The sequence below is a fragment of the Mirounga angustirostris genome, unplaced genomic scaffold (genome assembly GCF_029215605.1).
Source record: "Mirounga angustirostris isolate CCGP_5_RB_7025 unplaced genomic scaffold, mMirAng1.0.hap1 SCAF_5, whole genome shotgun sequence".
Classification (NCBI taxonomy): Eukaryota; Metazoa; Chordata; class Mammalia; order Carnivora; family Phocidae; genus Mirounga; species Mirounga angustirostris.
This window is the reverse complement of record NW_026991713.1, coordinates 98,621,894-98,636,505: the sequence shown is the minus strand read 5'-3', so window position 1 is coordinate 98,636,505 and position 14,612 is coordinate 98,621,894. Positions and strand designations below refer to the sequence as shown.

The 14,612-nt window shown below is 39.9% G+C and overlaps 1 protein-coding gene across 5 annotated transcripts in view; it reads left to right on the top strand.

Moving 5' to 3' along the window:
* The window catches only part of TIGAR (TP53 induced glycolysis regulatory phosphatase), a 32,880-nt gene extending 18,932 nt beyond the window's left edge, over positions 1-13,948 (top strand). For 3 of the 5 annotated variants that reach the window (XM_064591681.1, XM_045874029.3, XM_064591683.1), the window contains 3 exons: positions 6,878-6,955; positions 10,556-10,666; positions 11,832-13,948. In XM_064591681.1, the coding sequence (XP_064447751.1) occupies positions 6,878-6,955; positions 10,556-10,666; positions 11,832-12,263 (621 nt within the window). In that variant the 3' untranslated portion in view covers positions 12,264-13,948. The remainder of the gene's footprint in view (positions 1-6,877; positions 6,956-10,555; positions 10,667-11,831) is intronic. The other 2 variants (XM_064591682.1, XM_045874030.3) reach the window with 1 other exon arrangement.
* Positions 13,949-14,612: the final 664 nt, after the last annotated feature.

Sequence of the window (14,612 nt, the reverse complement as noted above, 5' to 3'; positions counted from 1 at the left end):
AAAAATGTCATTGGAATTTTGATCGGGGTGGCGTTGAAGGTATAGATTGCTCTGGGTAACATAGACATTTTAACAATGTTTCTTCTTCCGATCCAAGAGCATGGAGTGTTTTTCCGTCTTTTTGTGTCTTCTTCAATTTCTTTCATGAGTTCTAGGAACTCTGTAGTTCCTAGAGTATAGATCATTTACCTCTTTGGTTAGGTTTATCCCGAGGTATCTTAGGGTTTTTGGTGCTATTGTATATGGAATCGTTTCTCTAATTTCTCTTTCTACAGTTGTGTTGTTAGTGTATAAGAAAGCAAGTGATTTCTGTGCATTGATTTTGTATCCTGCCACATTACTGAATTGCTGGATGAGTTCTAGTAATTTGGGGGTGGAGTCTTTTGGGTTTTCCACATAAAGTATCATGTCGTCTGCAAAAAGAGAGAGTTTGACTTCTTCTTTGCCAATTTGAATACCTTTTATTTATTTTTGTTGTCTGATTGCTGTTGCTAGGAATTCTAGTACTATGTTGAACAATAGTGGCAAGAGTGGGCATCCTTGACGTGTTCCTGATCTTAAGGGAAAAGCTCTCAGATTTTCCCCATTGAGGATAATATTCGCTGTGGGTTTTTCACAGATGGATTTTATGATCTTGAGGAATGTTCCCTCTATCCCTATACTCTGAAGAGTTTTAATCAGTAAATGATGCTGTATTTTGTCAGATGCTTTTTCTGCACAATTGAGAGGACCATATGGTTCTTCTCTCTCCTCTTATTACTGTGTTCTATCACATTGATTGATTTGTGGATGTTGAACCACCCTTGCATCCCGGGGAGAAATCCCACTTGGTCGTGGTGGATGATCCTTTTAATGTATTGTTGGATCCTGTTAGCTAGGATTTTGTTGAGGATTTTGGAATCCATATTCATCAGGGATATCGGTCTGAAATTCTTTTTGATGGGGTCTTTGCCTGGTTTGGGGATTAAGGTAATGCTGGCCTCATAGAATGAGTCTGGAAGCTTTCCTTCTGTTTCTGTTTTTTGAAAGAGCTTCAGGAGGATAGGTATTTCTTCTTTGAATGTTTGGTAGAATTCCCCAGGGAATCCAACAGGCCCTGGACTCCTGTTTTTTGGGGAGGTTTTTGATCACTGCTTCAATCTTGTTACTGGTTATTGGCCTATTCAGGTTGTCAATTTCTTCCTGTTTCAGTCTTGGCAGTTTATAGGTTTCCAGGAAGGCCTCCATTTCATCCAGATTTCTCAGTTTATTGGCATATAGTTGTTGATAATAATTTCTAATAATTGTTTCTGTTTCCTTGGTATTAGTTGTGATCTCTCCCCTTTCATAATTTTATTAATTTGGGTCCTTTCTGTTTTCTTTTGGATAAGTCTGGCCAGTGGTTTATCGATCTTATTAATTCTTTCAAAGAACCAGCTTCTAGTTTCGTTGATCTGATCTACTGTGTTTCTGGTTTCTAATTCATTGATCTCTGCTCTAATCTTAATTACTTCTCTTCTAATGCGTGGCTTAGGCATCATTTGTTGCTTTTTCTCTAGTTCTTTAATGTGTAGAGTTAGTTGGTGAATTCAGGATTTTTCTATTTTTTGAGTGAGGCTTGGATGGCTATGTATTTCCCCCTTAGGACCACCTTTGCAGTATCCCATAGGTTTCGGACTGATGTGTTTTCATTCTCATTGGTTTCCATGAATTGTTTAAGTTCTTTGATTTCCTGGTTGACCCAAACATTCTCGATCACAGTAGTCTTTAGCTTCCAAGTGTTTGAATTTCTTCCAAATTTTTTCTTGTGATTGAGTTCCAGTTTTAAAGCATTATGGTCTGAGAATATGTAGGGAATAATCTCAATCTTTTGGTATCGGTTGAGACCTGATTTGTGACCCAGTATGTGGGTCTTCTCGAGTGCACAAGTTCCATGTGCGCTCGAGAAGAATGAGTATTCTGTTGTTTTAGGGTGGAATGTTCTGTATATATCTATGAGGTTCATCTGGTCCAGTGTGTCATTCAAAGCTCTTGTTTCTTTGTTGATTTTCTGCTTAGATGATCTGTCTATTGCTGAGAGTGGAGTATTGAGGTCTCCTACAATTAATGTATTGTTATCAGTATGACTCTTTATTTTGGTTAACAGCTGGCTTATGTAGATGGCTGCTCCCATGTTGGGGGCGTAGATATTTACAATTGTTAGATCTTCTTGTTGGATAGGCCCTTTAAGAATGATATAGTGTCCTTCTGTGTCTCTAACTACAGTCTTTAGTGTAAAATCTAATTTATCTGATGTAAGAATTGCTGCCCCAGCTTTCTTTTGAGGTCCATTGGCATGGAAGATAGATCTCCATACCTTCACTTTCAGTCTGGATGTATCTCTAGGTTCAAAATGAGTCTCCTGTAGACAGCATATGTATGGTTCCTGTCATTTTATCCAGTCTGCAACCCTATGCCTTTTTATGGGAGCATTTAGGCCATTCACGTTGAGAGTCATTACTGAAGGATATGAATTAATTGTCATCATGTTGCCTGTGAAGACCTTGTTTTTATAGATTGTCCCTGTAAATTTCTGTTGTATATCACTCTTGGGATCTTTCTCCTTTTATAGAACCCCCCCCCCTTAATATTTCTTGCAGGGCCGGCTTAGTGGTCATATATTCTTTCAGTTTCTGCTGGCCTTGGAAGCTCTGCATCTCTGCATCCATTCTAAATGACAGCCTTGCTGGATGAAGTATTCTTGGCTGCATGTTCTTCTCATTTAGTACCCTGAATATGTCTTGCCATATTCTTTCTGGCAAGCCAGGTCTCTGTGGATAGGTCTGATGTTATTCTGATGTTCCGCCTTCTGTATGTAAGGATATCTCTTCCCCCTAACTGCCCTTAAGATGGTTTCCTTGGTTCTAAGATTTGCAAGTTTTACTATTACATGCCGGGGTGTTGGCCTGTTTCCTTGATCTTGGGAGGGGTCCTCTCTGTCTCTAGGACACGAATGTTTGTTTCATTCCCCAGATTAGGGAAGTTCTCAGCTACAATTTGCTCAAATATATCTTCTAGTCCTCTCTCCACCCCCTCAAGGATTCCAATAATTCTGACATTGGAACGTTTCATGGTGTCACTTATTTCTCTGATTCTATTTTCATGGATTCCAAGTTGTTTTTCCCTGGCCTCCTCGTTTCCCTTTTTGTCTATTAATTAGTCTTCTAGGTCACTAATTTGTTCTTCTGCCTCACTTGCCCCAGCTGTTAGATTATCTAGATTAGATTGGATCTCATTGCTAGCATTTTTAAATTCTGCCAATTCAGCTTTCATTTCTGCCCTTAGAGACTCTATGTTGCCATTAATTGATTTCTCCATTCTAGCCATTGTCTTCACAATTGCTAGCCTGAATTCCATCTCTGACATCTTGGTTATATCTGAATCCATTTGTAAATCTGTGGCATGAGTCATAGTCTCTGAGTCTCTTTAAGGGCTTGGACTCAGCTTCCTCTTGCCCTCGGGGCTCTCCTAGAGCCAATCCTGTTGATTTTTTAAATTCCAGGTTTTCAGTCCTGCTGGGTGTAAGAGCTCACAAAATTTGGACCATCTGGTTTTCAAAACCAAATGTTATGAGGGATTTGTCTTCCTCACAGGAGCTTCCCAATGTGAGGGTCTGTTTCTCTTCCTTCTCCAGGCCTTTGGCTCCCTCCCTCCTGTGGGTGGCCCATCACATCTCAGTGTGGCCTCTTCTCTACCTTTGGTTGTGGAATTTGTTCTTCCAGTCTTTGGGTCATTTTCTGGGTTATTTACACTGATGTGAATGTTACCTTGTTGTATCCGTGGGAGGAGGTAAACCTGGGTTTCTCCTACTATGCCATCTTCCCTGGAAGTCAGAATCTTTTTATCAGTTGGGTTTTGACAAAGGTGCCAAGGTAATTCAGCACTTGAAAGGTATTCTTTTCAATAAAATGTGCTGAAACAATGGGCTATCCATATGGAAAAACATGAACTTTTGCCTTTAGCTCCTATAACACAAAAATTAACTTGTAGCTGATCTCAGCACAAATCTAAAAGCTAAGTCTATATATCTTCTATAAGAAAACACAGAGAAAAATCTTTCTAAAGGTTTCTTAGTGCAAAGCATAAACAAGATGCAGATTGGGAGGAAATTATGAATGTGTATATTACATATCTAATGTATGTGTGTGTATATATCTGACAAATTATCTAGATTTTTTATCTAAATTTTTTTCAACTCAGTAATTAGACAAACACCCACTTTAAAATGAGCAAAAGATTTGAATTTGACCAGGCACTTCACAAAAGAAGAGAATATGGAAGGTCAGTAAGGAGATGAAAAGATGCTTAGCAGAAGTGATCTTAATGGAAATGCAAATTAAAACCACAGTAAGATGCTATTACACAAACATTTGCAAATGCAAAAAATTAAAAAGATAAAAGAATGTGGGGGCTCCTGTGTGGCTCAGTTGGTTAAATGACTGCCTTAGGCTCAGGTCATGATCCCGGAGTCAAGGGATCCCGGATCGGGATCGAGTCCCACCACAGGCTCCCTGCTGGCCCTCCCCCGTCTTGTGCCCTCTCTCTCTCAAATAAATAAATAAAACATCTTTTTTAAAAAAAGATAAAAGAATGTGGAACAACTAGAACTCCTACATTGTTAGTGAGAATGTAAAATGGAGCAACTACTTTGGAAAAGAGTGGAAGTTTAACATATAGTAATCATATGATCCAGCAATTTCCATCCTAAAAATTTATCCAAGAGAAATCATGTATGTTTACAGAGAGACTTGTATATAATTTTTTAACACCTTTGTTTATAATAAGCAAAGAATCGGATCGCCTGTGTTCATCAGTAGATGAATGGATAAGTGAACTGTGATACATTCACGCGGTGGAATACAGCTCAACAGCAACGTGGAAAAGTCTCAAAAACATGTTGAACAAAAGAAGCCAGGCACAAAAGAGTACATAGTGTAGGACTCCATTTATGGGAGACTCTAGAAAAGACAGATCTAATCTTCAGTTACATAAAGCAGATCCGTGGTTGCCAGGGGCCAGGAGTGGGGGGATCAACTAGAAAAGACACAAAGGAATCTTTTAGGATGACAGAATTCTTCCATATCTTGATTTTGGTGGTATTTAGAAAGGTATATATATATTTTAAAACTCTGTGAACTGTACACTTAAGACTAGGTATATTTTTTGTTGTAAATTATACCTCAATAAAATTGGTTTAAAAATGCAGAACAAGTTAATAAACCAAAAATCAGAAACTCAGTGGATGTACTAAGTTATTAAACATGGCCAAAATAATCATTAGCTCATAGGTAAATGTAAGATAGTAACTGAAATGTAGCACAGTGTAATGAACATATTAAAAATATGAGAGTTTGAAAGAAATCAAGAATATGATGAGGTCTGGTGTCTTTCAGAAGGAGGTTTTTAAAATGGGAAAGGGGTCAAAGAAGTCACAGTTGATAATTTTACAGAACTGTTGAAAGATAACAGATCTAGAAAGGGTGATAAATCCCAGTCAAGATAAATAAAAAGAAGCCCATATCTATGCTTACAATAACAAAATTGCAAAACTCCAAAGAAGGACAAACATCATCCACTAATGGCCAATATTAGACTATCAACAAATTTGTTAGTATCGGTAATAATTTTTTTTTAATGCTCTGAGTGATAATAAAGACTAACTAGAGTTTTATACCCAGCAAAAACATTGTCTAGAATGTAGGTGATATGAAGACATTTCGGACAAACAGGCTATAAAGAAACTTTGAAAGGCTAATGGAAGAAGGAAAATAATGCCAGAAGGGAGGTCTAAGTTTTAGAAAAGATTGGTGAGCAAAGACACTGGTAAAGGTAAATGTAAACAAATATTGATAATACAGAATCATAGTGATGACAATGTTTACTTTGTGGGGAGGGGATTAAAAAGGCAGGTTGTGGACTTAAATTATTTCTACAGTTTTGCAAATACAGTGTCTTGTTGATCAAAAATAACCAGGCACACCACGAGAGAAAGGAACATGAACAAAAATGAGCCCAAACAAAAGACAACAGAAACAGCTTCAGGACTTCTTCGATAACTGGTTACCAGACACGGACTTTAAAATAGCCACTGAACGCATAGATTAAAAAATGACACTGAGAATTTCAGCAGAGAACTGGAAATGATGTACAAGAACCAAGCGTGAATTCTCGAACTGAAAATGTAACTGAAATTAAGACTCAGTAGATGGGTTTAACAGCAGTTTAGGCACACCTGGATGGAGAATTAATGAACTGGAACCTTTTCTGTAAAGGGCCAAATAGTACGTATTTTAAGTTTTATGGGCTGTGTGCTCTCTGTCACAACTGTTCAACTCCTGCTGTTGTAAGTGAGAGCAGCCACAAACAGTATGTAAGGGGTTGTGTTCTAATAGATCTTCATTCACAACAACAAGCCTCGGTCTGGATTTGGGCTATAGTTTGCTGACCTCTGAACTAGAAGATAGCGCAGAAGGAAATATCCAAATTCGTGTGAAGAGGCGAAGGATGAGGAGTACAGAAGAGAGGCAACTTTCATGAAGGAAAATTATTTCTAGTTCTTTTTTTTTTTTTTTTTTAAGATTTTATTTCTTTGAGAGAGAGAGTGAGGGAGAGAGCAAGCACAAGCAGGGGGAGTGGCAGAGGGAAAGGGAGAAGCAGGATCCCCACTGAGCAAGAAGCCTGATCGGGACTCAGATCCCAGGACCCCGGGATCATGACCTGAGCCGAAGGCAGATGCTTAACTGACTGAGCCACCCAGGCGACCCTCTAATTCTTTTTGATTTTACTGTGCTGTATTTTGACATTTTGGCCAGAATGACTGTTTTTATGAGAAAAGAAACCGTTGTCTTTCCATTTTCAGACTGTGCATGGGATTTTGGAGAAGAGCAAAGTTTGCAAAGATTTGACAGTAAAGTATGATTCAAGACTTCGAGAAAGAGTAAGTAGCTTACTTACATATTATTCTTCACCGTAAATTATCAGTAAACCACCTCAGTTGATCTGATGCATTCTTGGTAGGGGTGTGGAATCAGCTAATATATATGTTAAGAACCTGCTATGTGACCGTGGCTGTTATATACGCTCATACATAGTATCTTACTTAGTTATTAAATTTGTGTGAGGTAGGCATCCTAAATTATAAAAGCAAAGTCTGCTCGTAACAACTAGTACAGAAGAGTTGGAGGTAAAAGTGCGAAGTTCTCTTGTCAGCCTCCCCATCCTACTTCTCAATTTTAAGCTTCAATAGACTTTCTTGTGCCCATTTTATATATCAGAAATGACTCTTGCTGAAATGGCAATTTAGCTAAAGCCACACCTCACTTTCAGATCTGAGATTTGACCCCACGCCTCCTCCTAGAGCAGCAGTTTTTGCTCTTTTGTACAGGCCTTTAAGCAGGCTGATGTCCCTGGCAGCCCTGTGATTTCTTCTGTACCTGGATAGAAATGTCAAATGGCTGGGCATCTCTAAAGAATTGCTTTTCATAACTTGCGGGTGTTCTCTGTTCTCATCCAAAATATATACTACAACTTCCTCAGAGATACTACTTGGAGAGGCTCGCTCTGTGCCTGGGAACCCAGTTCCAGTGACAGACAAGCATCGTGAGTTCAGCGGAGCACTGAGCGAGGCCTGTCATCTACAGTAGGGAGAGTGTGATCATTGGCTGCGCTGTCTCTTCTCACTCTGCTCTCTTCCTTAGTGGCTTCATCCTCTCCTGTGATTTCAGTTGATGTCCATATATGTATGTTTAGCTGAGAGCTCTTGCCTAAGCTCACGTCTCAAACTACCTACTTTTTATCTCCCATGTGTGCCCCACAGCTCAGTGGAACGCACCACCTTTTCTGTCCCCGGCCCCTGCTTTACCCAGTTGTTCAAACCACGCATTTTTGACTTGGACTTGCCTCCCACGTGCACATCCTACCATCATCTTGTCAGGGCTGCTCTTGTGTAGTTCCTGAATCCACTGCTGCCATCCTACTGCCCTCAGTGTCCTCTGTCTCCTAGCTCACTGGGAACAGCGATCCTCCCGTCTCATGACTGGCGCTTGCTTTTCTCATCTCATCTCCGTGCCGCAGCCAGAGTCGTCTGGAAAACGTGGTTGCTGCGCACCTGTGTAGAACTGTTCCGTTTCTGTTTTACCTTCGGGAGGCTGTCCAAGCTCCAGCCTGGCCTGTCAGCGTGCCGTAGGATATGATCTGTTGCCTCCATCTGCCTCCGTCCTCTTCCTTGTGCTCCGTGCCTGACCTTAATAATATTAGCGAGCATTTGCATGGCACTCCCTACACTCTGGCCCTGCTCCGAGCCCTGCAGGTTTGTTAATCTTCACAACACCCCCATGTTGTGAAGACTTAAAAACCGCATTTTTACAGTTGCAGAAAGCAAGGCACACAGAGGTCAAGTCTGTGCCCAGCATCATAGAGCTAGTACGTGGCACAGCTCAGATTCAAATTGAGGCCATCTGGCCCTGGATTCCATGTTCTGGACCACTGGTGATAGGCCTCTCGCGGATCTTCTCAGAGTTGTCCAAGCATCCTATGCTCTTTCCTCACTGAACTTCTGAATCTGCCTGGGATACATGCTTTCCACACCTGGCCACCTTCTGTTCACCCCAAGGCTTTGGCCTTCTGCAGCCCTGCAAATGCAGATTAGCCATCTCTGCTGTGTGTGTCTATGTCCGGTAGTTCCTTCCATTACGGCGCTGTTCCCCTACTGTTCTAGGTTAGTACCCCACCACACTGCAGTCTCAGCAAGGGTGGGGAGCTGCGTGTCCCTCCTGGTCTCTTCACTGCTCTTGCCTCATTGCCTGACATGTTTCAGTGTAGCATTTGGAGTATTTAATGAATGGATGTTTACGTTCTTGAAAAAACAAACCAAGTAATGATTTTAATGTTCTCCTTTATATTAGAGGTTGTTCCCGTTATAATTGAGGATGTAAGAATTTGAACTTGGGAATTGGAAGAGCACCTGACAACTGTGCATATGGTCTTATAAAAAAAGAACATTTAGTTGTTGGACTTCTGTCTGATGGTGGTGTTAACATTTTGGGGCATCAGCAGTGTGAAACCATAAATGGTGGTTTATCTCTAAATATTTTATTAAATATTTTATTATGCAAGTAATCTGTTACTATTGTAGGGAATTAAAAGTAAGAACAGTTTGGGGGAAAATACGGTTAAAAATTTCTACCATGCACAAATACTGTGAACATTTTGGTATGTGTGCTCTTGACTTTTTTTCGTGTTTGTCAGTCTATCTATCTGATTGTGTATGCATTTTTCTAAGTGTACCCCTGCTATATGTGGTGGGTTTTTTTTTTTTTTTTAAGATTTATTTATTTATTTTAGAGAGAGGGGGTGCGAGCGCAAGTTGGGGAGAGGGAGAGAATCTCAAGCAGACTCCCCACTGAGCAGGGAGCCCGACACGTGGGGCTCAGTCTCATGACCCTGAGATCACGACCTGAGCTGAAATCAAGGGTCAGACGCTCAACCGACTAAGCCACGTAGGTGCCCGTATGTGTGTTGTTTCTTAACTAGCTTTTCTCCTTGTGTATTTCAGTGCTAATGAATGCACATGGATATGATCACCTAATTAGTGACTGCATGATTCCAGTATATGGAAGTTGCATAGCTGCTACTGGTGGACGCCTAGGTTGTGACTAGATTTTCCACTGATACAAATAATGTTAAAATAAACCTCTTTGTAGTTCTTTATACACACCCCTAATACATTTCCTAGAAGTGGAATTTTTGAGGTGTACTTTTTTTTAAAGCCTTTTATACATATTGCTAAATTTCCTACTAGAAAAGCTGAGCCAGTTTATACTTCCATGAATGATGTAGGAGAAAGTTTTTCCTACATAAACACTAGCTATTGGTAGTGTCTTTGATCTTCTAATTTAATAGCTTCTGAAACGTGTCATTTTAATTTTTACATTGTAGATTTCCTGTGTTTCTTGGTCATTTGTGTTTCTTTTGTGACTTCTGTGTCCTTTGCTATGGCTCAGTCTTTATAAATCTAAAGAGCTAATGAGCTTTGAAAACATACAGATCTGGGTTTGAATTTCAACTCCACTGATTATTGGCTGTGGGAATACAGGCCAGTTGCTTAACCTCTCTGAAACTCAGCTTTCCCATTTATAAATATGGAGCTGAAAATACCCATCTCATAGTGCTCTTGTTAGGATCAAATGAGATAGTACGTGTGGATGTGAGGTGGCTGACTTGGTGTACTTCATATATTGGTCTCTGGCCCTGGAGTCCATGCAAGTCTCTGTATTTTTCCAGGAAAGCCCCACTGTCTACTTGGTGTGTTGTTCCATACAACCCATTTGGACAGTGTACAATTCAAGGTGTCAACTGTATTTTCTAGGGTTTGCAGCCTCTACTGAGTATGTTCTCATTATCAGTTTAAAAGATATAATAAAGTGGAAGGAAACCAAGCTTCTTGCCAGAATGATTGTTCCAAGTTTGCTGCAAGCAGGTACTTAATGGATGTGTCGCAGATTCATTTGAGGCACTTTTGTCTATTGGACCATTGCAGAAATACGGGGTCGCAGAAGGCAGGGCCCTAAGTGAGCTCAGGGCAATGGCCAAAGCAGCTGGGGAAGAATGCCCTATGTTCACACCACCCGGAGGAGAGACCTTAGACCAGGTACGTAGCCCTGGGGCGAGTTCCCACGTGGATGATCTTGCCAACGTCAAAGTAGCTAAAATTGGGTTTCTTTGGTAAATGAGATGTCTCTAAATCTTAGCTAAGCAGTTTGAAAGTTGTTTGGTTTATAAAACAACTCTGCGCAGTGTGTTTGTTTTCCCTTTTTATTTTGTTTTTATTTATTTATTTATTTATTTATTTATTTATTTATTTATTTATTTATTTATTTATTTAAAGACTTTATTTATTTGACAGAGAGAGACACAGCGAGAGAGGAACCCAAGCAGGGGGAGTGGGAGAGGGAGAAGCAGGCTTCCCACTGAGCAGGGAGCCCGATGCGGGGCTCGATCCCAGGACCCTGGGATCATGACCTGAGCCGCAGGCAGACGCCTAACGACTGAGCCTCCCAGGCGCCCCTGTTTTTCCTTTTTAAGCTGTCTTCCTTATTTACTGTTACATCGACAGTCATTGCCAGCACTGGGTGTAAAGGACGTATGTTACCGGGTGATACTTGAAGGAGAGTCTCGGAGTCTGCAGCGGTACCCACAGCAGGGGTAGTAGTAGGCAGGAGAGCTGTGCGCTGCTGTTCAAGGACAGTGGTAGGCAGAACACTCGAGGCGAAATAACTCAACACTCGCAGTCATCAAGCCTCTCCTCCTGCGTCTTTAGCTCTGTAAGTGACCCCATCACCGTGCTTGCCTTTCTTTGGAGTGTTCTGCTTTTGAATTGCATTATTGGGGATTTTTTTCCCCTGTTTATTATTTTCATAATTTTCTTGGAAAGACTTTTTATTAGTTTAGTAAAGGCAAGATTTTGTGTCCTTGTTGGTGGTTGCTCTAACCTAACTGATGTGCTCTAGATGTCGTTACCTAGTTAACACTCTTACGGGCTCCTTTTTCCCTCGTAATTCGCCCTAACTAGATTGTAAGTGCTTTGAAGTAAGGAATTAGAAATTGTATCTTACTCTTCTTTGTGCCCCAGTGTGCTTCCATCATTCCAGAAGTATGGTAGGCATTTACTACTGATCGAATGAGTGGAAAGAGAATTTCATCTGCTTATGTAATACTTTATGTTGACATATTAGAAAAATCCAGTCAGTTGTGTTTTATGTTTATGTTTTAAGACAATCATTAATGCCACTTTATTTTAATTTCTTTTCTTGTAGGTGAAAATGCGTGGAAAAGACTTTTTCGATATTCTTTGTCAGCTGATCCTGCAAGAAGCAGGTCAGAATGAACAGTTTTCCCAAGGAGCTCCAAGCAACTGTCTGGAAACTTCTCTGGCAGAGATATTTCCTTTAGGAAAACCCTGTGCCTCTGAATCTAATGCAGACAGTGGCGCACCAGGATTAGCCGCCAGTGTCTTAGTTGTGAGTCATGGTGCTTACATGAAAAGCCTGTTTAATTATTTTCTGACTGACCTTAAGTGTTCCTTACCCTCAACTCTGAACAAATCCGAATTTATGTCAGTCAGTCCCAACACAGGGATTAGTCTCTTTATTGTAAACTTTGAGAATGGAAGAGAAGTGAAGCCAACAATTCAGTGTGTTTGTATGTACCTACAGGATCATCTGAATGGAGGGACTGAAACTCGCTAAAATTTAAATCTACATCAAAATTTTGAACTTCTGAGGGGAGTGCCTTTGGCTTTATTTGTTTCCATCCTCTGCTAGCGCTGATTTGGAAACAGTTAAAAAGCTATTACAGCAGATTATAAAGCTTGAACAGAATCGTGGCCACAGAGAACACTAATGGAAACCATTTACGATTGACTTACTTTGTCTTGAGTACAGTTGACTTTTTCCAAAGTAATTTTACCACCCTGTTCAGTTACATCTCTGGATTGTAAATGAATCAAGGAATTCAGTATTGCAAATTGAGGGATTCATGACCTTGTAACTATGTTTTTTTGTTTTTTGTTTGTTTTTTTTTTCATTTTCTTTGTTATTTTTCTTTAACATCTGAAAAATCTAGCCTATTTTATTGGCTCTTGGGTAAGATACTGTATGTTTTTTACTGTATCGTCCAGTGCTTAAAAGAAGGAACTATTTATAATTCCCATTGCATATTTATAGTGAGAACATACTGTATTTTAAAAGTCCTTTAAATTAAAAATTCTTAACCATCCTCAGTTTTATATAAAGCAAAATGACACTAAAATTTTTAATATAGAAATCAACTGTTAGAATTTTTTACTATAGAGGGTTTGAGATGTGGATGAATGGAGATTATGGTTGCAGGTTGGTCTGGTGAGGAAGAATGGAAAGCATCATTTGACTAAGAAACATTGAAGAAGGAAACTGCGCAGAAGGACAAAAGAGCATCTCTTTCTCATCTAATAGGCTGAAGAATTTAGTTTGGAGAAGGCTCTAATGAGAGTAAATGGTTACTAGTGTAGTACACAGTAACCTCAGAAGGAAGGGGGATGCTTCCTTGGAAAGAATGTTGCTCCAGTAACCCCAACTGTGGGGTTTTGTGGAAGGTGCAGTTGCCTCTTTCGTCCAGCAGATGGCACTGGAGCAAAGGGATTTTGGTTAACTGAATTCTGTACACAAGATTGGCCCCTCAAAAAATCCTCACCGAAATGGAAGTGTTTTCCATGTGGTTTGCTTTTAAGTTATCGTGCTGATGAATGCTGAGTTTCACCTTACAAGGGTGTTAATACTAAAGTTTGTCAGTTAAGACCAAAATCACGTGTAGTCCAAATTTACCGTGGACAGCTTGTAAGTCCTACGTAATGTTCAGTGTTAGCAGTGTTCTCAGTGGGTCCATCCGTGCCCCTCTCCTGTCAGCGTTGGAAGAGAGCTCGTGGTTGACCCCTAGAGGGAGGCCTCTGCAAGAGAGAACTTGAAAAGGGAAGCGAAAAGGACGAATAATAATAAATGTAATAAATGTCCGCATTCTCACCCTCCAGAAGTAATAACTTCCCCGCTTTCTTTTTGTTTTATTTATTTTATTATTATTATTATTATTTTAACGAAATAACACACTGAGATGTGAGTGAAGTTCCTTTAACCAGTCCCCGCAGTGCCGTGCCCTCTTGTACTCTGCAGAGCCACCACCGCGGTGCGTCTGTGCGTACAGATGAATATCTGTTCCTGACCGTTCACCTAGGATCCTAAGGAAACGTTATTGCTTCAGTGTTTTTTCAAATGTACATAAATATCATCAATCTGTATTCTGTATTTTCAATTACTATATCATGGGGTTCTGTCTATGTTGCTATGTATGGGTGTATTACTGTCACTGTATTCTGTTAAATAAATGTGGCACATTTTGTTCATTTGGTCTCCTGTAGTGGACATTAGGGTATATTCAGTATTTTCTTTCAGGGAACAGCCTTCTGCATCTCTCTTCGTACTGTGGCATAAAAAATGTGCATCTCCAGTTTGACAAGAGTCAAATGAGTTTTCAAAGTTGCCGGCCTGGTTTTCAGTCTTACTGGCAATTTTCGAAAGTTTCTTTTTTTACATTTCTGTCAACACTTGCTGCTGTCTGGTGAAATTCTGCGAATCCAATGAGTGAAAAGTATAATGTCATTGTTTTGATGAGTTTGTACGTGATTCCTAATGAGTCTGGGCGTTTTTCTCATGTGTATTGACAGGATCCCCTCACTGGTGAATCACTGGTCTATGCTCTTTGCCTGGTTTTCTGTTGGACTCTTTGGGTTTTTCTTAGTGAGTTGCAGAGGTAACATTGCAAATATCTTCCAGTTTACTTGCCTTTTACATGACGTTTATTAAGCATTTTTTTCATATAAGTGTTTTTCATTATTAAGTCAGATCATTGTGTCGTGTCCATTATCGTATCCTACCAGGAGGTCATATAATGGCTTCCTACTTTCTTATATTTTTAAAGGATTTTTTGAATGCTAGATCTTTAGATTATCTGGAGATTATTTTTGTATGGTATATGGTAAGAATTCAGTTTTATATATATTTTTTTCC